Source organism: the organism of the source record quoted next, unplaced genomic scaffold (assembly GCF_019419815.1).
Source record: "Pyrus x bretschneideri cultivar Hongxiangsu unplaced genomic scaffold, Pyrus_bretschneideri_v1 Contig4, whole genome shotgun sequence".
NCBI classification, from domain to species: Eukaryota; Viridiplantae; Streptophyta; class Magnoliopsida; order Rosales; family Rosaceae; genus Pyrus; species Pyrus x bretschneideri.
In genome coordinates this window covers 6363071-6390612 of record NW_025999723.1, presented here as the reverse complement: position 1 = coordinate 6390612, position 27542 = coordinate 6363071, and the positions used below count along the sequence as shown (strand labels likewise).

Below are 27542 nucleotides of genomic sequence, written 5' to 3'. Positions count from 1 at the left end.
AAGTTATATGACTATAGAACCTAGTCCAACCTGATGTGGAACCAACTTAAACCTCATTTAGACTTCAACACAACGAATCCAACAATAGTAGAGCATGTAGAAAAGTAGTCAACAGTTTTCAGTTTAGTGGTGTGTGAAAGAAAGAAACTTGGCTTAGACTGCTTGACCACGTAGCATGTCCGACAATCAAATATCGACATATCATGGATATTACTGATAGCATTGATACCTCGATATTGTGTCAATATATTTGTCAAGATAAATCGATATGAAATTAAGTGACGATGTAATGACATTTTATTAAATGGTCGAACAAGACACGTGATCAGTTATTTTGACCTAAAATCTCCTCGAGTGAAATGTGAAACAAACACGAATCGGGCAAAATGTTTATTCTTATTCCGCCGCTGGTGGCAGACATCCCTTCAAAGTCTATGATTGCCGGTAAAACAACACCCCAAATGCAAAGTTGCAATTTGCAGAGCATCGCACCGAAAAGCACAAAACGCAGAACAAAATCAAAAGCAAAAAACAGAAAACAGAAAAATACTTGATCGTGTCTAATGGTCTATAAAATTAAAGTATATTAATTATAATCATGATCAGATAACCAAAGCAGCGGGCTACACGACCTTTACCGCCACCTCAGCTGCTTACAACTTTCACTTTCTGGCTTTGAGCTTTTTTCACTCCTCCACCGACCAGCAGTAAAAAAAAAAGTTTTAACTTTAACCCCACCCTCAAAGCATACTTTTACTTTCTCACTCTCTTTTGAAACCAGATGTATTAAAAAGCGGGAAATTTGAATAATTAGACCCTGAAGTTCTTGCCGGTGAAGGTTTGGCCGAACTGCCAGTTGGAAGGGACGATGTTCCAGGAGGTGGAGGTGCGTCGGTCACTGCCTGTCACCCTGAAGGAGAGTGACTGTCCAACCAGGACTGAGTTTGACTGCCAGTTCTGACCCCAGTTGCGGCTCAGGCTCATCCACGGAGTGTTCGTCCCTTTAACGTACGCCTTCACTATATCCCCTGCGCCCGCGACGTTGTGGATCAGAACCAAGTTGAAGTACTTGTGACCGTTGATTGTGAACCTGATTCCACCTTGCTTCCGGCATGGCACTCTGCGTAAAAAAGGGCATTTTAGTCAATTGTCTATTTACAAACGAAGAGATGTCATTCACAACTTTACAAAAAAGAGGAAAAATTAAACAATGCCCCCTACAATTAAAACCTTCATTTTTACTAATTTACCCTCACGATCTTTGCTTTAGTTCAAACTCTCATAATCTTTTAATAAACTTAAATTTGTCAATATTGACTAATAACGGATTGTTTTTATCATTCAAATAAGAAAAACTAACAAAAAATGTGATCAAAATTTGATTCTAACTTGTCCATTCGACTTTCAATTTGATTATTAGACGTTAAACTTATCACATTAACTTTTAGGTTTCCGTATTTGAAAGGACAAAAATAGTCTTAATTTGACAGAAAATTTGAGAAATTTTAATCGTCGTGTTTTAAAACATTAAAAGGCTTAGAACCAAATTAAAAGTCGAGAACAAAATTCAAGAAGCATTGCTAATGTATTTTCGAACAAAAGAAAAATAGAGAGAAACAGAGAGAGCGAGCTCACCGGCGGTAAGAAACGGGGACAATGCCGGCGCGGTACTCAGCGATCTTGAGGAACATGGGCATGGCGAGATCGAAGTGGGTGCGAGGCGGGTTGCACCAGCCGCCATTGTCGCTGGGCTGGGCGAAGTTTGGCGGGCAAAAGTTTGTGGCCGTGACAAAAATGGAGGGACTGCCAGATTTGCACCACTGTGGCTGATTTGCGCACTTGAGTTCGAAGCAAGCTCCACAGCTCAAGCCGTTGTTAAAGAGAGCCGTGCTCAGCGCAGCCGTGTTCACTCCGTAGCCCTGGCTGTACAGATTTCCGTACCCACAAGCTCCTCCTATATACACACAAAAGCAATCAAAATGAGTGGACTAAATTCAAATATTGTTAAACAAATTGGGAAATTTTGATGTGGGTCTTTGAAATTGGGGGTGTAAATCCAAAAGGAATGAACTTTATGGTATGTTATGCTTAGAAAAATGCATGGGGTCATGAAATGTTTTGGGCTTACCCATAGTTCCAGAGGCATCACTGCCGCCATAGAAAGTAGCATGGGCATCCTGCCACGCGGCGCCAGTGTAAACACCAGGAATTCTGGCGTCGACTACAATGGTACTCGCCAGTGCCATGAGAGAAACAATGCAGAGCAGAGGAGCCATGGCGGCCATTGTTTTCTAGAGAGAGAGAGAGAGAGAGAGAGAAGTGGGGGTTTTCGGCTGTGGAGGGTTTGGGTGTGAGGAGAAAGCAGAGGGGGGTGGGGTGGTATTTATGAACAAAGTTGAAGAGAAACAACTGTCCAAAAGTGACCAAAATTATCACCTTAATTAATGCGGCTTTGGTCTCCCCCGGGCGGTAATTGCGTTCAACTCCTTTTTTATTCTCAACAGACGGAAATGCCTTTGGGTTGATTCATTTGGGGCTTTTAGCTTAAATGGTTGACGGTGAACAATCACAAAACTATTTCTATTGATTTTAAATCTTAGAAACCCAAGTGACGAGTTACGCCAATTTCAGAGACCATTTTGAATAAAAAATAAAAACTTCATTTTAACAAGTTTTATAGTGAGGATTGTACTTCGCACATTATGATCTTGGTGCATTTAAGGAGATAGGAGTTTGGTTTGCTTCAATTGCTCTGAGTGGAAAAAGAATATGCTGCTTGAAAGAAATTAAACTTTATTGTCTGAATTTGTTCGTCTCATGTTAACTTATCATCAAATTGTTCTGTTCCGTCAATAAAATTATCTTGATCTTTCTTTAAAGAGAACATTAGAAAAGAAAGATGGGGGGTTTTGTGTAAAAAGGGCGGGTGGTAAATGTAGGGTCAACAAGGTCGGGGCTCAAGGGAGTTGTGATGATATTGGATGAAACCGGTTTGCTTGGTTTGCAAGTTGTGGCATCAACTGCGCCCTCTCTCTCTTTGGCCACAAGGGAAGGATTTTCTTTCTTTTTGTTCCCTCCTTTTTGCCTTTTGACTTTCTAGATAGTGGGTGCATTGTGGACTGTATAGTGAATAGGAGGGAAGACTTTGTACGGATACAATGTTTTTCACTTGAAATTTTATTTTTTTAAAATTACGCTGCAGAGTTCGATTGATATGTATTGTGCCTTGAGCAGGTGTGGTTTTAGTGTTGAATTAAGGGTTTCTCTATGTGTTGATTTGCTCACGGTTCTCTCCTTATCATTTAAATTTTGCGTACTTATTTATTACTATTGCCAAGTTTGCTTCTCAAATCGATGTCTCTTGCAATTAGAGTGGAGCATGTTTATTCATATTGTATTGATTGAGCATTGTAATTCTTTTGTAACTCATATAAAATGATTTCTTTGGAAAATAACATAAGGTTGCCAATAGTGCGAACCTTGCATTTAATGAATATAATATAATATGAAATTCGGCTCAATACAATTAATTAGCGGTGAGCATTACTTGTCACATTATGAAAAAAATACATTAAATCACTCTACAGATTTGAAATGTACAATGATAATCTCACAACATAACACGTCGGTAAAATCTCATATTATAACACGTCGGTATACGTTTGTATTGTCAAAAGTAAAATCAACTAATCAAGAGTGAATCTAGGGATTGGTGGGGAAAATAGCTTCCCACTTTCCTAAAAGAGGAAATGAGATTCCAATAGGCACAGACCTTTGACGCAGCTACAATTTATCCACAAATTGTCTTCTTTTTTTTTCAATTTTCAAAGGGTGCGGATTGGGTTTTATCCTTCAACGGGGCCCAATCATTTCCGCATTCGTCGGTGCTAGTATTACGCCGTGCATCTGTCGTACAACTGCGTACACAGCACATGGGTACGGTGGACCTACGCTTCGCCTACGTCACTCTGGCTTCCAGCTTTTAGTTGGGTCAAATACTCAGTATTTGCTTTGCGACACCTACTGTAATCCAATATATATATACACACACACATATATATAGGGTTTAGGGTCTAGTGTGTATATATATAAATTTATGTATATACAAATGCATGTTTAAATATATAGAATTTTAACGAAAAATTTCTAGTATTGTTCATTTTAACAAAAAACTATAATTTTACATTAAAAAGTCAATCATGGACCTGATACTATTCACTTTACTTTTTATTTTATCCTTATCGTTAAAACTCAAAAATTTTAAATCATTTTCATTAATTTTCCTTTAAATATATTTATATATTTAAATATATATACACACACACACACAAATGCATGTTTAAATATATATATATATATATATATATATATATATATATTTTGGACAATATTATTGATAATTAAGTCCTTGTATATACCTAATCTTATTGAGAACGCCATTATTAAGGATACTTGGTGGCATGTTTATGTCACATCCCTGCCCAGGCCCTTACCACATCCCAAACTCAACTCCACCATAACACGATATTATCCGTTTTGGGCCCCGACCACGCCTTCGTTATTTTTGGGAACTCACACGAGAACTTTCCAGTAGGTCACCCATCCTGGGATTACTCTCGAGCGAACTCGCTTAACTTCAGAGTTCCGATGAACTCCGAAGCCAGTGAGCTCCCAAAAGGCCTTGTGCTAGGTACATATGGGAATATACATATAAGGCTTACAGGATCCACTCCCTTAGGCGATGTGGGATATTACAATCCACCCCCCTTAGGGGCCCGACGTCCTCATCAGCACACTTCCGGCCAGGGATTGGCTTTGATACCAAATTGTCACATCCCCGCCCGGGCCCCCACCACATTCCAGGCTCAACTCTACTGTAGCACGATATTGTACGCTTTGGGCCTCAACCATGCCCTTACGGTTTTGTTTCTAGGAACTCAAGTGAGCAGAACTTCTTAGTGGGTCACCCATTTTGGGATTGCTCTTGCGCGAACTAGCTTAACTTTAGAGTTTCGATGAACTCCGAAGCCAATGAGCTCCCATAAGGCCTCGTGCTAGGTACAGATGGAATATACATATAAGGCTTACATGATCCACTCCCCTGGGCGATGTGGGATGTTACAATCCACCCCCCTTAGGGGCTCAACGTCCTCGTCGGCACACTTCCAGCCAGGGATTGGCTTTTATACCAAATTGTCACATCCCAGCCGGTGCCCTTATCACATCCCGGGCTCAACTCCACCGTAGCACGATAATGTCTGCTTTGGACCTCAACCACGCTCTTACGGTTTTGTTTCTATGAACTTAAGCGAGCAAAACTTCTTAGTGGGTCACCCATTTTGGGATTGCTCTCGCACGAACTCGCTTAACTTTAGAGTTCCGATGAACTTCGAAGCCAATGAGCTCCCACAAGGCCTCATGCTAGGTACATATGAGAATATACATATAAAACTTACAGGATCCACTCCCCTGGGCGATGTGGGATGTTACAATCCACCCCCCTTAGGGGCTCGACGTCCTCGTCGGCACACTTCCGGCCAGGGATTGGCTCTTATACCAAATTGTCACATCCCAGCCGGCGCCCTTATCACATCCCGGGCTCAACTCCACCGTAGCACAATAATGTCCGCTTTGGACCTCAACCACGCCCTCATGGTTTTGTTTCTTGGAACTCATACGAGAACTTCCCAGTGGGTCACCCATCATGGGATTGCTCTCGCGTGAACTCGCTTAACTTCAGAGTTCCGATAAACTCCGAAGTCAGTGAGCTCCCAAAAGGCCTTGTGCTAGGTAGAGATGGGAATATACATATAAGGCTTACAGGATCCACTCCTCTGGACGATGTGAGATGTTACATTTACGTCTTGTTTTCCATTTTTTTTTAATTGATTCATAATGGAAGAGTGATTTTTGCACATAATTTTTCACTTTCTGCATGTTCAGGTTAATTTTTACCCTCCATTCATTTATGATTTGTTTAATCCCATAGTTATAAAAAGATATATATATATATATATATATATATGTATGTGTGTGTGTGCGCGCGCGTGTGTGTGAAAAAGAGTGCAGAAAACATTACTGTCGAAGCTCCCTAAGAAACTCTCTTGTACCATCACCATAAGTTCTATGTATTACACATTATAATCCCAAAATAAAAGAAGAAAAAAGTCACTTGGTATGAATGCTCTACTTCACTGATACAAGAAGAAATAAGATAGGAAATTTTTTTATTTGTATCATTGAATTTGATCTTGCATTTGATTGCATATATAGAATTATTGACAGTATGAATCTCATATTGGAGAAGAGAAATATTCCTAATAGTTTAATAATCATGGGCCTCTCTCTTTTATTTCAATTAGTTTACAATAAGAGAACTGCTCAGGAGACTCTCAAAGTCAGACTCTCCATGAATTCTCTGTCACTTACAATTTAATGTCAATTTTCGTGCCAACATTATAAAATGTTGTGCCAAAAACATAAGGTGCCAGAAAATCCTTGGATAGCCTCACTTTTGAGAGAGTCTTCTTAACATTTATTCACGCGTTAGATCCAATAATTCACGTACTTTCACGTCACTTGATATATGTTGTCACGTATGGTCGCATTCTATTAGAAACTCAAGATCTAACATCGCACAATCATGAATTGCAAGAGGGAGGACAAAAGAGAGGGTGGCATTTCTATTCGACAACACATAGCTTTTTACTAAAGAAAGTGGGCACAGAAAAGCCACAAAAACGGTTAGGAAGGTAATGCTTTGCTGCCTTTTTGGATCAAGGATGTCGATTTGGGTTGACAGAAAGAGATTATTTCGTACCCATCAACAAAATCTAAGAGAGATATTCACCACGTCATCGCATCTCGTAAGATCATTTAGCTGTGTTGTTCAACAACACATCACCAAACCCCTTCGATCGCCCAGTCACCCTGTGTTGGATTCAGTCCCATGAAAACACCATCTCAATGCATGTGAATATTTTCCACGACTAAAAGTCTTGTTTAATTATTTTCTAGGTCTTTCGTTTGTGTGTTTTACGTGTTGTGTATTGTAGAGAGAGAGAGAGAGAGAGAGAGAGAGAGAGAGAGACTTAAATTTTACTTTCAGCGTGGCTTGGTAGATAGAACATATGACATAATTATTGATCTCCTTTGAAGCTGGGAAGGATGTTGATGTTGTTGTTTACTTTGTCTGTGATTCTGTTAACTGTGACACTTATTAGTTTCATCACCCATACGTACTTTATACGTAGTAGTAGTTGATATGTAACCGGGTGCATGTCTTGTTGTGTGTGAGTGTGTTATGCAGTTATGCAATTAGATATGCGAGTTTTATGAGATTCACTCGTCTTACTGTATACAGTGGAGAAATTTAATATTTTAATAAGAAGTGATTATAGCATAGACTGTAACATCCCACATCACCTAGGGGAGTGGATCATCTAAGCCTTATATGTATATTCTCATCTCTACCTAATACAAGGCCTTTTGGGAGCTTATTGGCTTCGGGTTTCGTAAGAACTCCGAAGTTAAGCGAGTAGCGTACGAGAGCACTCACACGATAACGTACTAGGTAGAGATGAGAATGAGAACGTACTAGGTAGATATAAGAATATACATATAAGGCTTAGAGGATCCACTCCCCATAAGAATATACATATAAGGCTTAGATGATCCACTCCCCTAGGCGATGTGGGATGTTACATAGACAACTTAGGAGAAAATCAGCTCATAAATAACTCTTAACTTTAGTTTCGGACAATGAAAATCGATAGAACTAGTCACTGAGTTTGTTCACCGTAAATTATTTTAGTCTTTTCGTAAAAAATCTGTCAATATTCTCGTTAAGTGCCGAAGTTGGTTTGACAAAAATACTCTTAAACGGTGATAACATGGTCATTCATGTGATAATCTAACGAGGATATTGACTAATGTTTCATGAAATGACTAAAATGATTTACGGTGGGCAAACTCAAGGACCAGTCCTATCGATTTTCATTGTCAGTGACCAAAGTGAAAAATTATGCTAATTTCATAAACCATTTGGGTTAGAAAGCCGAAAAAATTCTCTCAATAAGGTAATTTTTAAGAGAATTGTAGATTACTAACTAGCTTTTCAAGTATGTAACATCATTTCTCACTTGGCAAGCAATTCATATAATTATGTGGTATAATAATTGAATACCAAAAAGTTCACTATGTTTCTTCAAGGTTTGGTAGTTGGTACACTCCATTTAACTCTAAATTTTTTTTAAATAATAATAATAATAAAACAAACCATTATTTGAGAGATTGTTAAATCATAATTTTTTTTTTTTAAAGAGAACAGTTGGTGATTTTACCACGACGATCAATCTTTTCGGAGACCAAAAAGACTTATAAAAGCATTTTAACCTCGATGTGCCAAAAAGGGCACCAAATCAAAAGCTTATATCTCCAACTAATCAAAACAATTTCATCACTCAATGTGCCAAAAATGGCACCAAATGCATGTGGTGGTTGTAAAATTACAGTCCTAAAACAAATTGACCTAATTAATTATTATTTTTTTCTTGCTATTAGAAAGCTCATCATCATTCATGCTTTGGAATTGGTTGAAAACTTGCCTCATCCTTAATCTAGCAAGGGGACCATTTACTATATTTTGATGTCTCATCTTTGGATGAAAAAAAGAGGCGTGCAACTATATGTCTAGGCTCCATTGAGTTTTACGCAAAGCCCCTACCATGGAAAAAAAGTTAAATTCCAAGTTTCTCAAGCAAGCAAATTAGAATCATATCTTCAACTTCCTTCCTTTTCATGCACCACACCACCACCACTAGGTTTATTATACTCTAGCTTTTATAATTTTATTCTATATACAATAATACAAGTGATATTTAAGGAGAGGATTCGCAAAACAAGGTCTTGAGTGTAAAAGAGAATGTTTTTAATCAACTGAGTCATGCACTCGTTGCAGTCATAATCAATTTTTTCTTTGAAGGTAACTATTCACACTTTTTTACCTTCCACACACCCTTATTACGTTTTGTCAATTGATCTTCTTTAACCCATTCAATCGACGATCATAAATTGATAGCGGTGCGTGAAAGGTAAAAATAAGTGTGTGAATAACATCACCCTTCTTTTATATATACAACGACATACTTACTATTAGGGGTGAGATGAAAAATTAGTATTAAACTCGTTATCTACGAGATTTGAATCTAAGATAGTGAGACACTAACAAATAAATAGCGTAATACTAATTGGCTGCAATCATATTTAATTTTGATTTCTTTATTTATTATTTTCGTTTTTGTAGGTCGGTAAAGATAAAAGTGCCTCATGAGGACTATAACTACCACATCAACTAGTCTAACTACCACCCGCATTTATAGGGCAAGGGACCAAATTACAAATCATTTTGAGAGAGAGTCAAGTCAATAATATTCAAGAATTCTAATTTTATTTTCCATTTTTTGGGCATTTGGGGTCAATTTATCTATCTTATTTTAAATCAATTGGGCACGTTGAGAAGGAAATTAAACATTTTTCATATTGCTAATTACGTCAAATATTCATCGATGAACATGGGCTAGCTAGCCAGTGCTTTACGCTAAGAAGCCACATGGTCCACATGGCTTTGTTGCCAAGAGAATGTATGTGCATATATACATTAGTACTTACGAGGCAAAAACCCAGTTCATAATTAAATTTAAGTTTTTTTATGGGAATATTTTAAGGGTTTTTTTGTTTAAGTCAAAGGGATTTTGTGTGTTAATATATACATTTGTTTGAGATGACCAGCTAGCTGATAAACCATATATAATGGGCAATTGGAGATGACCTGTTCTGCCCTGAATTTGGAGTCGGTAGTGAATTTTGAATTTGGAACGCGAGTTAAAAACAAAAATAAGTAAATAGAAAAACATAGTAAAACATGGTAAAAATTAAATTTCTCTTATAAAAAAAAAAAAAAATTCTTTTTTATGCTAGTAAAAATTTATATCCCAAAAAAAGCCACATTCAAACTCAACAAAAGCACCCAAGAAAGGATGGATTAGATGAAGGAGACGTGAGCTCTTATCTGTTCCGAAGATAATGTGTCTGCAAGTATGTCAATTTTCTGGGTTGAAAGAATACATACAAATATAGATTAGGTGGGTGGATCACTTCACAATGAAAGAGTTGAAGCTTTGAGAACCATTGGGCCAATGCACTTGAAATTTGGAATGGAGTTACAAGGATTGCAGGCTTCATCAGGAATATAAAATATTAATGATCATCAAAACAACTAAATTAAACCATGTAATTAATTTCCTTGCTTTTGGATTAAGAGAACTTAATGCAGTTTAGTGTATAATTAGTATAAAGAACTAGTGTTTGTTAGAAAGTCAATGTAACTAGATAGGAATGTTTTATTTAATTGATTTGTAATTGATACTTTCTGTTATCGTATTCCTAGTTTCTAGGTCTTCTTGTTGTACAAGGAAAGGTATTGTATATATTGAGCATTCTATCAATGAAAGGAATTATTCTGGCTAAATACAGTTTTCACATGGTATACAGAGCAGGTTCCAAACCCTAGCTCTTTTCTCCGCCGAAACCACAAGAACCTTTTTTTTCGTTCGTTGTCTTCCTTCTCCATGGCTGACAGCGACAACACCATTATCAAGAAGGACGACGGCGAGAGTTTTGCTGACCCTTATTTTCTTCATCCTTCAGATCATCCTGGTTTGATTTTAGTCTCCAAAAAATTGACTGGGGACAACTACAACACTTGGTGCCGAGCTATGGAGATTTCTTTAGGTGCCAAGAACAAAATTGGTTTTATTAACGGCAAAGTGAACATGCCATCTGAAACAAAGCAACCCGATGCTTACGCCGCATGGCAGAGGTGCAATAACATGCTACTTGCATGGATCATCAATTCCATTGAATCTGATATTTCAGATTCAATTCTTTACTTGAAGACAGCCTATGAAGTTTGGGAAGATCTTCGAGAAAGATTTTCTCAAAGCAATGCTCCACGAATTTTTCAGCTTCAAAGAGAGATTGCCTCTCTCACCCAAGGCCAACAATTTGTGGCTGTTTATTACACAAAATTGAAGGGTATTTGGGATGAGTTAGCATCCTATAGTTCTTCAACAATCTGCACTTGTGGCGCACAACATGAAACCAATAGACTTATGCAGTTACTCATGGGATTGAATGAGTCTTACAGTGCTATTCGTGGACAAATCCTATTGATGAATCCACTTCCCTCCTACCGACAAGCGTATTCCTCAATCATCCAAGAAGAAAAACAACGGGAGTTAGGCACTGGATCCCGCAGTCTAACTGAACCAGCAGCCATGGCGGTTCGCCATCAGCAGCAATCTTACAAGAAGCAGCACCAACAGTCGCAGACCAGCAGCAACAGTCGACCTCCTCTTCACTGCTCTTACTGCGACGCTAAGTATCATACCGTTGAGACTTGTTGGCAGAAGAATGGTTATCCACCGGATCATCCCCGTCACAATCCCAACAAGACACGCAACTCCAAACAAAATGATGGTGGCAGCGGCTTCTCTCGTGGAAGTTCTTCTGCTCATCACGTTGCTTCTACTCCCACCATCAAGGATCTTCAAGCTGATGTGCCCAACCTGTCCGAGAAACAATATGCAGACATCTTTTCTGCCTTGACTTTCAAGAATGACAAACCACAAGCTGCGAATGAAGCACCACAAGCCCATGCTGCTCTCACTTCTCCACCACCCTCAGGTTTGTCTCCGCTTGTTCCCGGTCGATGGATCATCGACAGCGGAGCAACGGATCACATCACTTGCTCGTCTAGTTTATTGACAAATTCCATTAACAATACCTCTTTGCCGCCTGTCTCACTGCCTAGCGAAGAGAAGGCTTCTATTACTTCGATTGGCAATATTCAATTAAGTGATTTACTACAATTGAAAGATGTTCTATGCGTGCCTTCTTTCCAAGTTGATTTATTATCTGTTGGAAAAATTACAGATGGGTTACATTGTTCAATGACTTTTTTTCCCTCTTGGTGCATTTTACAGGACCTGATTTCGAAGGTGACGATTGGTGTTGGTAAGCGACGGGGCAATCTCTATTACCTTGTGGCGTTGGCTTCTACTTCCTCTCTGCAAAACCGACCCTCCTGTCACCTCATTACCGTTTCTGCTGACCTTTGGCACCGCCGTCTGGGGCATCCTTCTCCTGGGCGTCTACAATATTTAGCAAATAAAACCTTAAATTTCCCTTTTGATTCACGTCATCGTTGTCCTGTTTGTCCGTTGGCGAAACAAACTCGCCAACCTTTTAGTCGTAGCTCCATTTCAACTTCTAGTTTTTTTGAACTTTTGCATTGTGATATTTGGGGTCCTCATAAGACTGCCTCCCTTACTGGTGCTCATTATTTCTTAACTATCGTTGATGATTTTTCTCGTTTCACCTGGGTTTTCTTAATGCGACACAAACATGAAACACAACCTACCCTTAAAACTTTTTTTGCTTATATTGAAACTCAATTTCACACCAAAATCAAACAAATTAGAGTCGATAATGGGGGTGAATTTTATTCCATGCGGGATTTCTTCTCTGACAATGGGATCATTTATCAACACTCTTGTGTTTACACACCACAACAAAATGGTGTTGTAGAACGCAAGCATCGCCACATCCTAGAAACTGCCCGAGCTTTGCGTTTTCAGTCTTATTTACCAGTTAAGTTTTGGGGGGAGTGTATTCTCACCGCCACTTATCTCATAAACCGTCTCCCTACACCATTACTTTCCAGAAAATCACCATTTGAGATACTATACAACAAACCACCTTCTTATTCCCATATGCGTGTTTTCGGTTGTCTTGCCTATGCCACGTCTGCCCATCCTTCCTCTAAGTTCTCTCTGAGGGCTCATCGATGTGTTTTTCTTGGTTATCCCCCAGGTCAAAAGGCTTATAAGCTTTATGATCTTGAGACACATAAAATTTTCACCAATCGGGATGTTATTTTTCTTGAAGACACATTTCCTTTTGATCCATCCACCACCGCTGCACCCTCCCCTTCCTTATCCGATTTACCTCATTCCACACCTTTACCCATCCCACTTGATCCCATCACCCTTGACCATTCCACCACTACTCCACTAGATATTGTCCCCCACACTTCCACACCGCTTGACCCACCGCTTGACCCATCCCTACCGCCTGACTCATCCTCACATCCTCCCACCTTTCACCCCCTCACGGACCCCCCCACGGACCCCACCCCTGACCTTCCTATTTCTACTCAACCCACCTGTTTTTCCACATGCCACAAGGAGCCCAATGTTCGTCTCCGTGACTACGTTTGCTCGCAGGTGATGCTGCCCCCACTCCAATCTTCGTCGCCTTCGTCATCCGGTTCCACCAAAGGTACTCGTTATCCCATTTGTAATTCTATTTCCTATCACAGATATTCACCATTGCATCTTTCTTTTGTTGCTCACATTAGTCGAAGTGTAGAACCTTCTTCTTTTGCAGAGGCTCTTCAAGACCCTCATTGGCGCGCAGCTATGGATTCCGAACTTGAGGCACTTTCTTCCAACAATACCTGGACTCTTACTCCGCTTCCTCCCGGCAAGCGTCCCATTGATTGTCGGTGGGTCTACAAAATCAAGCATAATGCTGATGGTTCTATCGAGCGTTACAAAGCTCGTTTAGTGGCCAAAGGATTCACTCAAGCCGAGGGGATTGATTATCATGACACTTTCTCTTCCACCGCCAAAATGATCACAGTTCGCTGTCTACTTGCTCTTGCCGCTGGTCAAGGGTGGTCTCTTCAACAATTTGATGTTCATAATGCCTTTCTTCATGGCGACCTTCAGGAAGAAATTTACATGTCCCTTCCTCCTGGTCTTCGGCGTCAGGGGGAGAACCTTGTATGCCGCCTCAACAAGTCCTTATATGGTCTCAAGCAAGCCTCTCGACAGTGGTTTGCAAAATTCACAGAAGCTATCCTTGCCGCTGGTTTTACTCAATCCAAAGCAGATTATTCTCTCTTCACCCAAAAGAACGGTACATCCTTCACAGCTTTGTTGATTTACGTTGATGATATTATTATTACGGGCAACAATTTAGATACCATTAATGTTCTCAAACGGTTTCTTCATACTCGCTTTCGTATTAAGGATCTTGGCAATCTGAAATATTTTCTGGGTATTGAAGTTTCTCGTTCAAAAAGAGGACTATGTATTTCACAAAGAAAGTATGCCCTTGAAATAATCAAGGATTGCGGCCTTTTGGGTGCAAAACCAGTAGGATTTCCAATGGAGGAAAACAAACTTTCAGATAAAGGTGAATTACTCAAAGACCCATCTTTGTATCGAAGATTGGTTGGACGGTTGATTTATCTTACCGTTACTAGACCAGACATCACATACTCCATGCATGTACTCAGCCGTTTTATGCATCAACCGCGTCAACCACATATGGATGCAGCACTTCGAATTGTGCGGTATTTGAAGTCTGCACCAGGTCAGGGCTTATATTTTCAGTCAGATAATAAGTTAACTTTGAGAGCCTTTTGTGATTCGGATTGGGCTGGTTGTCCGATAACTCGACGTTCTACGACTGGGTATTGTATATTCTTGGGGAATTCGTTGATTTCGTGGAGGACTAAGAGGCAGAAAACGGTCTCACTTTCTAGTGCTGATGTCGAATATAGGGCTATGGTTGGAACATGTTGCGAGCTCATTTGGTTACGGTATTTGTTAACAGATTTGCATGTACCCATTTCAGGACCTGCCATTATGTCTTGTGATAACCAGGCAGCATTGCATATTGCTGCTAATCCTGTCTTTCATGAGAGAACACGCCACATAGAGATGGATTGCCATTTCGTTCGGGACAAGATTTTAGACGGCTCTATAGCTACTCGATATGTCAGTTCTTCTCAACAATTGGCAGACATATTTACAAAGGCCTTAGGCAAAGAAAAATTTTCGTCCATGTTGGGCAAGTTGGGAGTTCTTGACATCCACTCTCCAACTTGAGGGGGAGTGTTAGAAAGTCAATGTAACTAGATAGGAATGCTTTATTTAATTGATTTGTAATTGATACTTTCTGTTATCGTATTCCTAGTTTCTAGGTCTTCTTGTTGTACAAGGAAAGGTATTGTATATATTGAGCATTCTATCAATGAAAGGAATTATTCTGGCTAAATACAGTTTTCACAGTGTTTTCTTCTACTAAGTATCATTTGACATGATTGTGTTTTTTTATCTAAATAGTTGTGATATTCTGTTTTATTTTTGGTCATGAAATTTCTCTAGCTTAGATTTGGTTCCTGAACCAAATGTCGGTTCGGTAATCATTTGGTTAGTTTTTATTCTTTTTTATTTTTATTGTGCTTGAGATGCAGGAAAAGTGTATGGACGAATAAAGGGATACATAAGAGTGGTCTGAGGAAAGAAAGAAATAAAGAACAATGAATGAAAACAAAATTTTAAAAGTGAAAGTAACGTAAACTAATGTTTGGTTTATGATTTTTAGTTTTTATAATTTGTGTTATTTTCCTTATACATTTCTTCAATATATCTCCTAGAATCCCACCATCAATCTCCATTGTTTTATATCCTCATTTCTTCTATATCTTTCCCTCCATCACTAACACAAATTTACAAACTAAATTGTTCTCAAATGTACCCTGAGATATTTAAATTCTACAAGTGTGAAGCATTACTTCCTTTCAGAAACCAATTTGCTTACATAGTAGGACTAAAACTAAATTGTTATCAAACGTGCTCTGAGATATTTAAATTTTACAAAATGTGAAGCATTAGTTCCTCCGCGAAACCAATATGCTTACGTGGTAGGACATGGAACCAATGTTATACGACAACTTCGACAAAAAGGATTTGAAGTTGGGTTGGTCTTCCCAAATTACCCTGGACCACGTCATCCAATTGGAGCCCAAAAACATTTTTGGGTAGCTTGAGAGAACAAAAAGCTACTCAACTATCAAGGCAACTATCAAGGCTTGGGTTGGGCTTGTTATATTTATTCACTACACAAATTTTGACATTTAAATTCATATAACGCTGATAAATAAAGTGGTGAACATCATCATCACCACTTGAGGGTGCTGAGCAAAAATATTCCTTGATAACGTTAAGGCATTTTGTGATAAACATCATCTGGAGATGTGCAGGTAGGAGGTAATATCAATGTTAGTAATAGGCCATCTATCATAAATATTGACATAGTATGATAGCATGCTGATTAATCGGGCTCAAGTTAGAGGGCCTTACTTGAGTTGCCTGATTTAATATCAATGATTTGGCAGCGAGCGTGGCCCTATTTGGTGTTCTTACTTGTATAGACGTGCTGTACTACTATCTGTACCGACTATTTTTAATAAAACTTCGTTAGTGGTAGTCGACTTATACAAGAATTTCTTGTAGTTTAGGCCATTGAGAGACAAATGCTAATTAACATAACTCTTATATACAAATATATCTAATAAAGTAATATATCCAAGAGTATCATTTTTGTAGACATGATTCAAGATTCTAAGGAATTATTCACCCACGATCCTTCTTGTTGTGTTGAATCTTGAAAAGCAAGCACACACACATATATATATATATATATATATATATATATATATATATATATATATATATATATATATATATCAAGCCCTTTATCTAAAGAGATCTTTATTTAAAATAAAAAATAAAAAATAAAAAAGAGATGAGTTGTGGGGGTTACACTACGTCGAACTTTAATGATTCAGACCGTTTATTTTTCAAGTTGCATCTTATAATTTGTCCTTGCAAAATATTAGCCAAATAAAAAATATTAGATACATGTAATTAAGTTCAAAGAAATTGACGAACATTTTGTTCTCTAAAAAATAATGAATTTTATGATGATAATTAAATAGGCAAATGGTTCCCTTCCATCCTACCGCCCACCCTTCCATCCCTTTTGTTTTAGCTGCAACCTGTGTCTCTCTCTCATGGGACATGGGACAATAGCACAGCTAGCTAGCCAAAGCTTGGACGGAGCTACCAAAAGGCAACGACGATAAGGGTCTATCAACAAGAAAGGAATATTGCAAACAAAAGATTTGATGGATTAAAGAAGAAAATTAATAAAGATTTACGTGAAATGTATGGTGCATGGAAAGGTGATATGTCCCAGAACAAAAGAAAAAGGGCACGTGATTGCTAGCTAATTGAGCAAACACACTCCTACAGTCCCACTTGGTTCCCAATTTGTTGGCTAGTCATTGGCTTAATCCATTTGTTTAGTACACTAATCACCCCTACTTTATTCATTTACTTAGCGTCTTTAAGTGACTTGACAACTATCACTTGCATTATTGATGATTACCTATTTGTGAATATACTATTTCTATATATCAAGATTTCTAATTAGAATTTTCTTTAATATGTCGCCACTAAACTCTAATTACGAGGAAAAAATTACGATATTTATGATCACAAAATTAGTTGTTAATAATGTCGATCTTAGCGATATCTCTTAAGACAATATTATTCGTTTGATAGTGTAACTAAAATGTTTCCACCTTCACACATAATCAGTATGATAATAACTCAATACAACATGTGTATGCTCTTTCTTCTTTTAGTACTCATCCCGCGCGACGTGTATGGTGAGTGGTAAAGAAATGTCACAAGATTTATATTAAAGGAATAAGGGAGTGTAAGGGCTACACTCCTCGTGGCATTCAAGTAATTTTTCTCTATAAGTAGGAGAAACATATTGTGTCATCATGAGTAAATCTTTTAAGGCAAATTGAGACTAAACCAATTTTAATAGAACTTTTAAGGAAAACTACCAATCCCTTCCCATTCTACTTAGATTAAGCCCCAAATTGTGGGCAAATGTATACACTTATAAGCATAAGACCATTTATATTTTTATTCTCATTGCACATGACCCACATGTCACCAATGCATGTGCCAGAAATTGTCGGCCGACCACAGTCATTTTGAACGAATCTTTTTTCTGATCAACGAAAATTTTCAAGTCATGGTTCAACAATGACTTAAAAAACAATATGTGGAACATTTTCATCTTCAATTATGTTTTGTTGTGTGAGTTTATTATTTTTTTACATGTATACAAAATAAAATTAGAGAATTTATGAGAAAATTCATTACTTAATATGTTTTTTTTTTGAAGGTCACTTTTGGACAATGACATTGAGATCAGAAAATTTGATTAGTCGGTTGTCAAAAAATTTGATCAATTAGTCACAAGGAAAAGTTTGGCGGATTGAAAATCACGGTAGGATTGAGTGACAATCATGTAGTTATTTTCGATTATAGTAGTATTTATAGAATTGTTTTGGTTGACTTTTTGATTGGTACCTAAACTAAAAACATAGTACTTTAGCTAAATAAACTAAAAACATAGTACTTTAGCTAAAAAAATTCATATAATTGGTATTTAAACTAAAAAATCACTATCTATTATCTACAAAACTTACCACATGACCATAACTTGTGCTGTGGATATTTAGGACATGTTTGAGGTTCATTCTCTAAAAAAAACACTTATTTTCATAAGTGCTTTAATTATAGTTGTTTTGATTTTTTTTAATTAAAAATCAATTACTTAGAAAAGCACTTGAAAGTTCTTTCTTGAATGAGCATTCAACATGTGTTTCTTCAAACAAGCATTTTTTGAGTCATAAGCACTTCTAAGTCTGTCTACCAAACAAATTTAGAAGTGATATTGAATGTTAGAAATCGAAATCAATTTAGCCCTTTTAGAAACAATCTCAAACATACCCTTAATAAGCATTGTAGACATAAAATGATACATCTTGGTTGTAGACAAATTCTCTCCATAAGTAACTCTTCAAAGTGCTTGCTACTAGTACTATAACTAGTAGTATGCCTATTCACTTGACTTATAAATAAAATGCTTCATGTTTGATTCTTGTAAATGTTTAGGTGATATCAATTTATTATATTGACAAGTCGAGGCATTTAATTCAAATCTTCATCACTTTGTTATAAAAGTAAAACTATCGTTGCATATAAAAAATATGAGACTTGCTTAAATCACACGTAACATCAATCAAAGTACATTAATCTCAAAAAATGGAATTGGATTCTCTTCGAGGCAAAGTCTCGAGATTCTCCTGATCCAATAATACGGGTCATTGGAGTTTGATCCAACGGTTATAAATAGGAGGCTTCTTTAAAAATTAAAATAATTGTAGCTGTTGGATCAAAATCCAACGGTCCGTGTTAATAGGTCAAGAGGATACCAAAAGCTTTTCTTCGAAGAGGATCCAATTCCTTAAAAAAATAAAATAAAACAAAAGCACATGAAGCCCATTTCACTTTAAAATAATAAAAAAAAGTAGGTGAAGCCCAAACTCCAGTAGACCATAAACCCAATCCACTCGCAGCCACTCACCCACCAACCAGTCCAAAATGTAACCGACACGCGTGTAAAAAGCAAGAGGGTGACCGGCTACCGGATACGTTGGCGGGCGTGGCAGGACAGTTACTGTGGGTTTCTCGAAGAAAGTGAAGGAAACGTGCAAGACAACTTCTAATCTAGATGGTTTTGACGGGATAACCGCGAAACCGCATTTGGCCACTCATTCCGTTATCTTCCATGCCTTCTCTGCGCGCCACCCAATCAAATCCACTCCTCCTAGTAACTAACGCCGTCAAATATTCCCTGCCTTAATCCGTGTTTTTTCCACTACCACCACTTCAACATCTATGTCCGACTAGGACAGACGACAAGTCATATAAAAGTGTCGCATTAATTCCACGTGGCAAAACATCGTAATCTTAATTGATCGTGTAATGTTATAATTATAGATTTTAAATAATCTTTCTATGCAGAAGTGTAAAATCATTTCATTTTTTTTCTTTTTCTAGAGACAAAGTAATGTTAGTAAAAATAATCTTATTAGTGACCGGATAAATAGTGTATAAACCATTAAAAGCTGTTGCTTAGGAACACGCTAAAGTGTTAATATATAAACAAGTTGGCATCCATATGACAGGCTGAATCTGTTCTTTCATTTAAATAATGGGCCATATTAGAATATAATTAAATATATTTGCAAGACCATAATTTCTACCCCTCTGGAATAGTGAAGCCGCCAAATCAATCCGTTGATCTGTTTCGGAGTGAGTCACGCACTCTGGATGTTACTATAACAAAATGTCAACGAGATCCTCGAAGCCAGTCAATTGTTGCAGCCTTAATGGGACTACGCGGTCAGTCGCCCGTAGGCTCTCCAATATAATCTACATCGTGCCCAACAACTCCCACTAGATACCATCAATCACCAAACAGATCCTAATTTGCCAAATCCTAACTGCATGTACGATTGGCCAGACTAATGGTACCCTAACCCATGATGCGCCTACTACGAGAGAAGGAGTAAGGTTCTCTTTTTTTTTCTTTCTTTTCTTTCTTTTTCTTTTCTTCTATTTGAACGATCACGTTTAAATTACGTCAATATCTTATACTAATTTTTTATAGAAAGAGAAAAACAAAATAAAGAATGTGAGAGGAAGGAAAAGAGTTCTGGTCCGTTGTCTTGTCCCATGTTGTTGATGCAACTTGGCATTAAGCCTTATTTTAACGACTCAGACATTTGGCATAACACTCACAAACTAACTCCCAAACGCCTATAAGTAGGCCATTCGACTCTTAGATTAGACACTCTCATCCCTCTCAAAATATATAACTTACCATCCATCACTCATTTCTAACTTGATCGTCGGAGCACCTACGTCGAGAATTATCCTCCCCGACATCTAGTTTCGTGATCCTTCCCTTATCTTTGTTCTTGTAGGTTCACTCGCCAACCCGAGTAGAATTTGGTCCAACAATATTAAAAGAAAACTAATGAAAATGACTTGAAAACTTTGAGTTTTAATCAAAAGAACAAAAAGCTGTTGTAAGTGAATAGTACTAGGAGTGACTTTTTAGAGTAAAAATATCATTTTCGTTAAAAATGAACAGTACGAAGAGTGTTTCGTTAAAACTTCGCTAATATTAATGGATAACAGTGAATTGTTTGAAGTGTATTTTCGTAATTTGATTAGACACTTAATTACTTTAGAATATACAATTACACATTATTGGGGGTAAGAATCTACGATCACATGGCTATAGCCAATAGAGATGTATGTGGGTGATGTCAAAGGTTAAATATTTTATTCTTTTTCATATTCTAATTATTCTAAGATCGATCGATCAAGGATTCATGAGTGATATAATACTACTATTCAGTTTAACTGTTTACTAGAGATTAATGGTTCGTTTGAACGTGAGTTTAACTGTTTACTAGAGATTAATGGTTCGTTTGGATGTGTTTTTAAAATGACTAAAAGCCCTTTTAGAGAAAATATTTTTAGATTTCAAAAACACTTTTAAGTACTTTTTTAAGGATTTATTTGCAGTTTTACTAAGGATTGGTATTGAAAATATTTTCACTAAAAGCGTTTCTAATCATTTTAAAAGCATATCAAATGAAATCTAATTCGATGGTTGTAGCTAACTGGTACAAAGCAAAAGGGTTAGACTTAGCTTTAAGAAGATGAAATAATAGGTTAACAAATACTCCATCTTCCTCTTTTACAAAATAAATCTGAGTGAGTGATGATAAAAGAAGAAGAAGCATTTTGTCTCGGCTTCAAACTCTGTAGTTGAAGAGAGTCTATGAAGAATCGAATTTTGAGAGGGATTCATTAGCATTTCTTTTTTCATTTTCATTGCCCATTCCAACAAAAAAAATTATCGTCCGAAAATAATAAAATTGTTATTAGCATTCTGAAATTCTCATTTTGCACTCTAAACATTTTATATTTAAAAAAAAAAAAAACAACATTTGTGACAATTATGAAATAAAATTTTCGAAGCGGTAATAATAGTTCTCGAAAATAAAAGGAAAACAAATATGACTTGGGAGGTATACGTGGCAAGAGAACTCTATCTCCACCTCAGCTGGTGGATTGATGGATGTATAAGAAAAGGAGGGAAGGAAGAAGAGGAAGAACTGGTCCAAGAGATAGAGAGAGAGAGAGAGACAGAGAGAAAAAAGAAGGAAAAAAGAGAAGAAGGGGGTTTAGGGAACCTGCAATTACCCGGACATTATTGCCCTTTTACTGGCTCGCCTAGTTTTGTGGTCGGAAAACCATGAAACATATATAAGAAGGGGTTTAAGGCCACTGTTTCTTCTGCATGGTTTTTGTATATACAAAATCATTAACATTTTACAATCCAATTGGGTTTTTCCTTTTTCCTTTTTGTAGAGAGATTTAGAGAGAGAAACCACCAATTCTTGCTTCGTATTCTCGCAGATCTCTTACACATTTCCCAGATTTTCTGTTTTTTCTTTCCCTGAAAATTTGTAGATATATTGGTTTTAGATTTAACCCAGAAGAAGATCTTTGTCCAAGAGGTGAGTAAATCGAGCTTCTCTGCAAGGATTTTGGTTTGATGCAATTTGGGTTTTAGTTTTTGAGAATTCAGCGCTGTTCTGGTCAATAACTTATGGGTTTTGCTTCGGTTGAGCAATTGGGTGTGTTCAATTACTGCATGCAATTTTGAATTTCGATTGAGATCGGGACCTGATTGGGGAATTTGGGTCGTGTTTGGATGTGCTGAATTGGGTTTGATTGAGAATTTGTGGTCGTGATCAGAATCATGGGTTTTGTTTTGCATGAAGTCCATTTCTTTTGATCTGAGGTTTATGGGATTTTAGTTTAGCTTTGAATTCATTCATCGCTGCGTAAAACAGATTACAGAACTAAGATCGGAATTGGCGTTGGATTTGTAATTGCTTTTGCCGAATTGGATTTGATTTGGAATTCTTCTTGTTGTGTATTCAATTTATCAAATGGGAATTCGTTTTCTGGGTTTTGGGTTTATGAAGTTAAATGCAATTTACATTTCTAAGTTCTTTGTACATTAAACAACTAGTTTCAGATGTGATTGGAGCCTTGACTTCCAATTTGGTTCCGGTTCATGCTTGATATTGTATCTGTTCAATTTCCTGGAATTTTCTTTTGAAAAGACCTCTGATTAGGGTTTTAAGATCTGGTTTATGATTTTCTGCATACCGCGGAGCAGATTAGTTTAGTTTTTATTATGTTTTCGTTTCAAGCTTTGGTTCAAGTCTTTCGAGTAGTTTTATATTCCAAATCTTACCGTGTTGGATTTTGCTATTGTTCCTCAATCAGTCTGAGGGATCTGTTTGATTTCTAAGAATTGTGGGAATGATTAGGCACTTACACCTAGAGGGGTGGTTTGGTGGTTTAGGAGACTTGGAGGCCTAATCATGAGTTTTACGTTATTGATCACAGAGGCAGTCTATTCTTGCTATATTTTAGTTAATATGCATCTTTAAAGAAGGAACATTATATCACTACTTCGATCTCATTGTGGGATTTTATTTTGTGTTGGTTTTGATATAGTAGTATGACGTAGGATTCTGAATTTATTGTTATCTTCCTTTTGTGATCAATGAGATTTTGTTTCGATTATGCAAACACATATTCCCCAAGCTAAGCCTGACACGTGTTCTTTCTATGAAATGAATATCTTATGACAGTGAACTGAATGCGGGGTTGATGCTTCTTTGTGTTTGATGAGTTCAAATTGCCATGTATGCTTGAGATATGGTGTTGAAGAAGAGGCTCGATTTTGGATTTAATGGCTTCCAGGTCCCTACTATACCTAGAGCTCCCAGATCAGCTAGGGTAAGCATTCCTGAAATTCTAGGGTTGCCTCTTTTTGTTTTCTCCTTACCTTTTTGGTTTTGGATGATAAACCCTGTATTGAATTCACGAATTTCGGTTACTGGTTTCAGAGGGGCCCACATAGGAAGTCGGTTGAGGATGGCCAATTCTGTGCATTTGAATTATTGGCCTCTTTAGCTGGAAAGTTATTGCAGGAGAGTGAAAGTTCTGCCTCCAGTAATGCTTCTGAAGGAAATTTGCAGCCTGCCTTTGGCATAGACGTTAAGCAGGAAAGACAAGATGAACATAAACCTCTGAAAGAAGAGTGCCCTGATCAGGGAAGCTCCGAAGAAAGCGTTTCTTTAGGGCTGACATCGCAAAATGTCGGTCAGAAGGGCATTCTAAAAGAAATTCTGTGTGCCAACAGTGATACTGTTTTGGAACGCACTTCAGTTATTACAAGTTCAGACAGCTCTGCAAAAGCTGGGCGCCGGGCAAAGTCTGTAATTTCCAGTAGCAGGCCCACATTTCAAAATTATTCTGGTAAGGTAGAGGGGGGATCCTCGGGTATTGTGGAGTCCTGTTATGGTACTGTAGCAAATGGAATTGAAGTACGGGAAGATAGTAAGCTGTTAGAAACTGGAGCTTTGAAGATAGCTAACCCATGCAGTTCCAAGGATCCAACTGAACTGCATGCAAAATATCCTGCAATGCTCAATGGAGACAGCAATGTCAAATTGTCATTGTTCAGGGATCCTGTTCCTAATGCTTCTTTTTCCAGGCATAGGAATGATATTGAATTAGGTAGCAGAGATGATGACGAAAACTTTACTAGGTGCATTAAACCTAGCAACAGGGTGAAGGTCTTTAGGCCTCCACCACGTGTTGGAGACCGAAGAATAAGGAAGTTACTGACATCCAAGTACTGGAAAGCGGCTCCAAAGTTGAGGGAATGTGAGCACTATAGATATGGTAAGTTTCTTATTGTGCTTTGGTTAGCATCATAAATCGATACAAATTCATTTAATGTTGAGCTTATGTTTTTGGTTTTTCTAGATGGGGGAGTAAAAACTATTTATCACAAAAGGAAAACCTTTTACAACCGTGAAAGATCTCAACGTGACACTCTTTATAAGAGGAGGAAACTGGTTGACCGGAGTTCGGTAGTGACTTCTGATGGAGGGTTTAGTGGTGAAAGTGTTTCTAACTCACCTGATAACGGAGATAAAACTGGTCCAGCTGGTATGCTACTTTGGCACAATTATGTAGATATTTTGTTGTTACTGTTTCCTTATGTGTTCTTGGGACTTAAGGCTTGTGGTATTGGTTTTTCTTAATGGTTATTCTTCTGTGCAGCAAACGGAGTGTCAGCTTCAGTTATTGGTCATCAAACATCTTTCCGCTCTGAGGAATCTCATGGTAATTAAAGTTTTTAAGATTTGGTGTTAAACACTTTCCTTATTCGATTGTATAACCAGTATCATTGTGCATTATCTTTCCTTCTGCAGTGAAATTGAGAATCAAATCCTTTAGGGTTCCAGAGCTTGTCATTGAGGTCCCAGAAACTGAAACAGTCGGTTCATTGAAGGTATTAATTCAGATGCATTATTTTATTTTACGTGCCATTGGCCATAAAATAATGTACGGGTTGCAGGTTTTCTCCTTCCTCTTTACGATAAGAATTTTCCTCAAATGGCATGGAATATGCTTGTTTATTCGCTAGTATTGGGTCTTGTTTAGCAAGTAGTTGTTGACTATTCATCACTTCTGGGCCTGAATATTTTACTTTTGTGATATGAAATTTTACAGAGGACAGTCATGGATGCAGTGAATGCCATACTTAGGGATGGTTTAAGTGTTGGAGTACTTGTTCAAGGGAAAAACATAAGAGATGACAACAGAACTCTAATGCAGATGGGAATTTCTTCCAAAGACAGTTTGGATTCTCTGGGTTTTATGTTGGAGCCTAGTCCCGTGCAAGCTTCTGCATTTTTGTGTTCTGGCGATCCTCCATTTTCATGCGAGATGGTGGCCAGGTAATTGATGTGTTGTGAGAAGTCCCTTGTCTAAAGTTGGAATTTTTTTGATTGCCCATTTGGGTCGACTTTGTTTTCTTTCATAGTTGTTGATATGCATGCTGAGATGGTATTTTTCTGCTGGAATTTATGACGTTTGTTTTCTGTATTTAATTAAGTCTATAGCTGCTTATACAATATATTTGAGGCTGTTTAGACAATTAAGAGATGAATTTCCCTCCGGTATGCGTTATTTGATTTAGTATCATAAATTCTTAATTAATGCAATTTTGTAGGCAATAGTGTGTGCTAATTATTCATGATGATTGTGTTATGATGCATATGTGGAAAAAAAAATTGTTGAGCTTTAATCTCAATGGATAGGACAAGTTTTGCATTACGGTTCTGCTCTGTTGACTTGAGGAACAGCTTTTCACATGTGTTCTCATTACAGCAAATATGCATCGTTGTTTCAGGTCCCCAGGCACACCCGTCTTGGACTCTCCAACGTCTGATGTGTTGTCTGACATTCCTCCTATAACCAATTCAGGGAGTCTTGCTGAAACTAAGCATGAACCAGTTTCCTCTCATATTGACATATTGACCAACAAAACAATGCTGGAATCCCAGGCGCTAGTTGCGATTCCAGAAATGAGCATGGAGCCACTAGCCATAGTTCCTGTGAGCCAAAAAACTAAGCGATCTGAGCTTGCACAGCGTCGAACCAGGAGACCATTCTCTGTCTCAGAAGTCGAAGCATTGGTGACAGCAGTTGAGGAACTTGGAACCGGAAGGTGTGATGTTCGTTACCACTTAAATAGTATCAGTGCGAGATGCATGATTCCATTTTGAAGGATAATAGTGGTTTAACAATGTTATGAATCTGCAGGTGGCGCGATGTTAAATTGCGTGCATTTGAGAATGCAGATCATCGAACTTATGTGGACCTGAAGGTAAATTTTGTTTGTATGGTTATCTTGTCCTACATCGCTCGATTATTATTTTGTTTGCAGGTACATTGCCATTGAGTGCTTCTCTGGAAAGCACAAGTTACATGATTTATGTTGTATTTGATGTGCTTTGTGGTGGTTTTATGCAGGATAAATGGAAAACCTTAGTCCACACCGCAAAAATCTCTCCTCAACAAAGAAGGGGAGAGCCCGTTCCTCAGGAGCTTCTGGACCGAGTGTTGGCTGCCCATTCTTACTGGTGCCAACACCAAGCAAAGCAACACAGCAAGCACCCGGCCTTGCCAGCATTCTGAAGATCACAGATGCACCCGACCGATAGGCATGGAGCTGAAAGGTATCCGATTGTATGATGTAGAAAAAAAACAGGAAACGTTGACAGAAACAGGGAAATAAGAAGACAAATGTACAAATGACCCAAAATTTGTGTAAAATCCTCACCCCCACAGTTTAAATTCAATTGCCGGCGTCTCTGTCTGAGGGAGGCCGGCAAATGTAAATGGTTCGTCGGAATAAAGATTATTCTAACAGAATCTCACAGTTGTTTGAATCCAATTTGTTTTTATTTCACCAACTTGTAATGCAGAGAAATGTGAATGTTCATAAACAGGAATAAACTTATTTTAATTATCTTCAATATGTTGCTTCTGTGTTAATAACTTCCATGTGAATGTGATGTGAGTTTCTTGCATTGCAAGTCAGTCAACGTCACTGTTTTCAATTCAAAGATGGGTTGCAATTGCATGATTGAGTTGCGTATAATTTACACCTTTGCTGTTGGACTAATTATTTATCTAATTTTTTGAATTGGCCAACTAACTTGGGCGGTGGCT

General features: G+C 37.8%; 2 protein-coding genes across 2 annotated transcripts; one reads left to right on the top strand and one right to left on the bottom strand.

Moving 5' to 3' along the window:
• Window positions 1–564: 564 nt before the first annotated feature.
• Window positions 565–2363, bottom strand: EXP7 (expansin-A4). The gene is made up of 3 exons (XM_009359463.3): window positions 2129–2363; window positions 1636–1954; window positions 565–1120 (listed from the first exon to the last, which is right to left on the bottom strand). The coding sequence occupies exons 1-3, from the start codon at window positions 2283–2285 to the stop codon at window positions 811–813; spliced, it is 786 nt and encodes a 261-aa protein (XP_009357738.2). The 5' UTR covers window positions 2286–2363; the 3' UTR covers window positions 565–810.
• A 19681-nt stretch (window positions 2364–22044) lies between these two features.
• Window positions 22045–27346, top strand: LOC103948434 (telomere repeat-binding protein 3-like). Its single transcript, XM_009359466.3, has 10 exons — window positions 22045–22447; window positions 23600–23747; window positions 23858–24698; window positions 24783–24968; window positions 25083–25145; window positions 25235–25314; window positions 25536–25762; window positions 26218–26535; window positions 26631–26694; window positions 26841–27346. The coding sequence occupies exons 2-10, from the start codon at window positions 23667–23669 to the stop codon at window positions 27003–27005; spliced, it is 2025 nt and encodes a 674-aa protein (XP_009357741.2). The 5' UTR covers window positions 22045–22447; window positions 23600–23666; the 3' UTR covers window positions 27006–27346.
• The last annotated feature ends 196 nt before the right edge of the window (window positions 27347–27542 follow it).

Coding starts and splice junctions, on each gene's coding strand:
- EXP7 (XM_009359463.3), bottom strand. CDS start 2,285: ATGGCCGCCATGGCTCCTCTGCTCTGCATTGTTTCTCTCATGGCACTG. Junction 1,955..2,128: donor TGATGCCTCTGGAACTATGG/GTAAGCCCAAAA, acceptor GTGTGTATATAG/GAGGAGCTTGTGGGTACGGA. Junction 1,121..1,635: donor GTCCCCGTTTCTTACCGCCG/GTGAGCTCGCTC, acceptor TTTTTTACGCAG/AGTGCCATGCCGGAAGCAAG.
- LOC103948434 (XM_009359466.3), top strand. CDS start 23,667: ATGGTGTTGAAGAAGAGGCTCGATTTTGGATTTAATGGCTTCCAGGTC. Junction 23,748..23,857: donor GAGCTCCCAGATCAGCTAGG/GTAAGCATTCCT, acceptor TACTGGTTTCAG/AGGGGCCCACATAGGAAGTC. Junction 24,969..25,082: donor AGATAAAACTGGTCCAGCTG/GTATGCTACTTT, acceptor TCTTCTGTGCAG/CAAACGGAGTGTCAGCTTCA.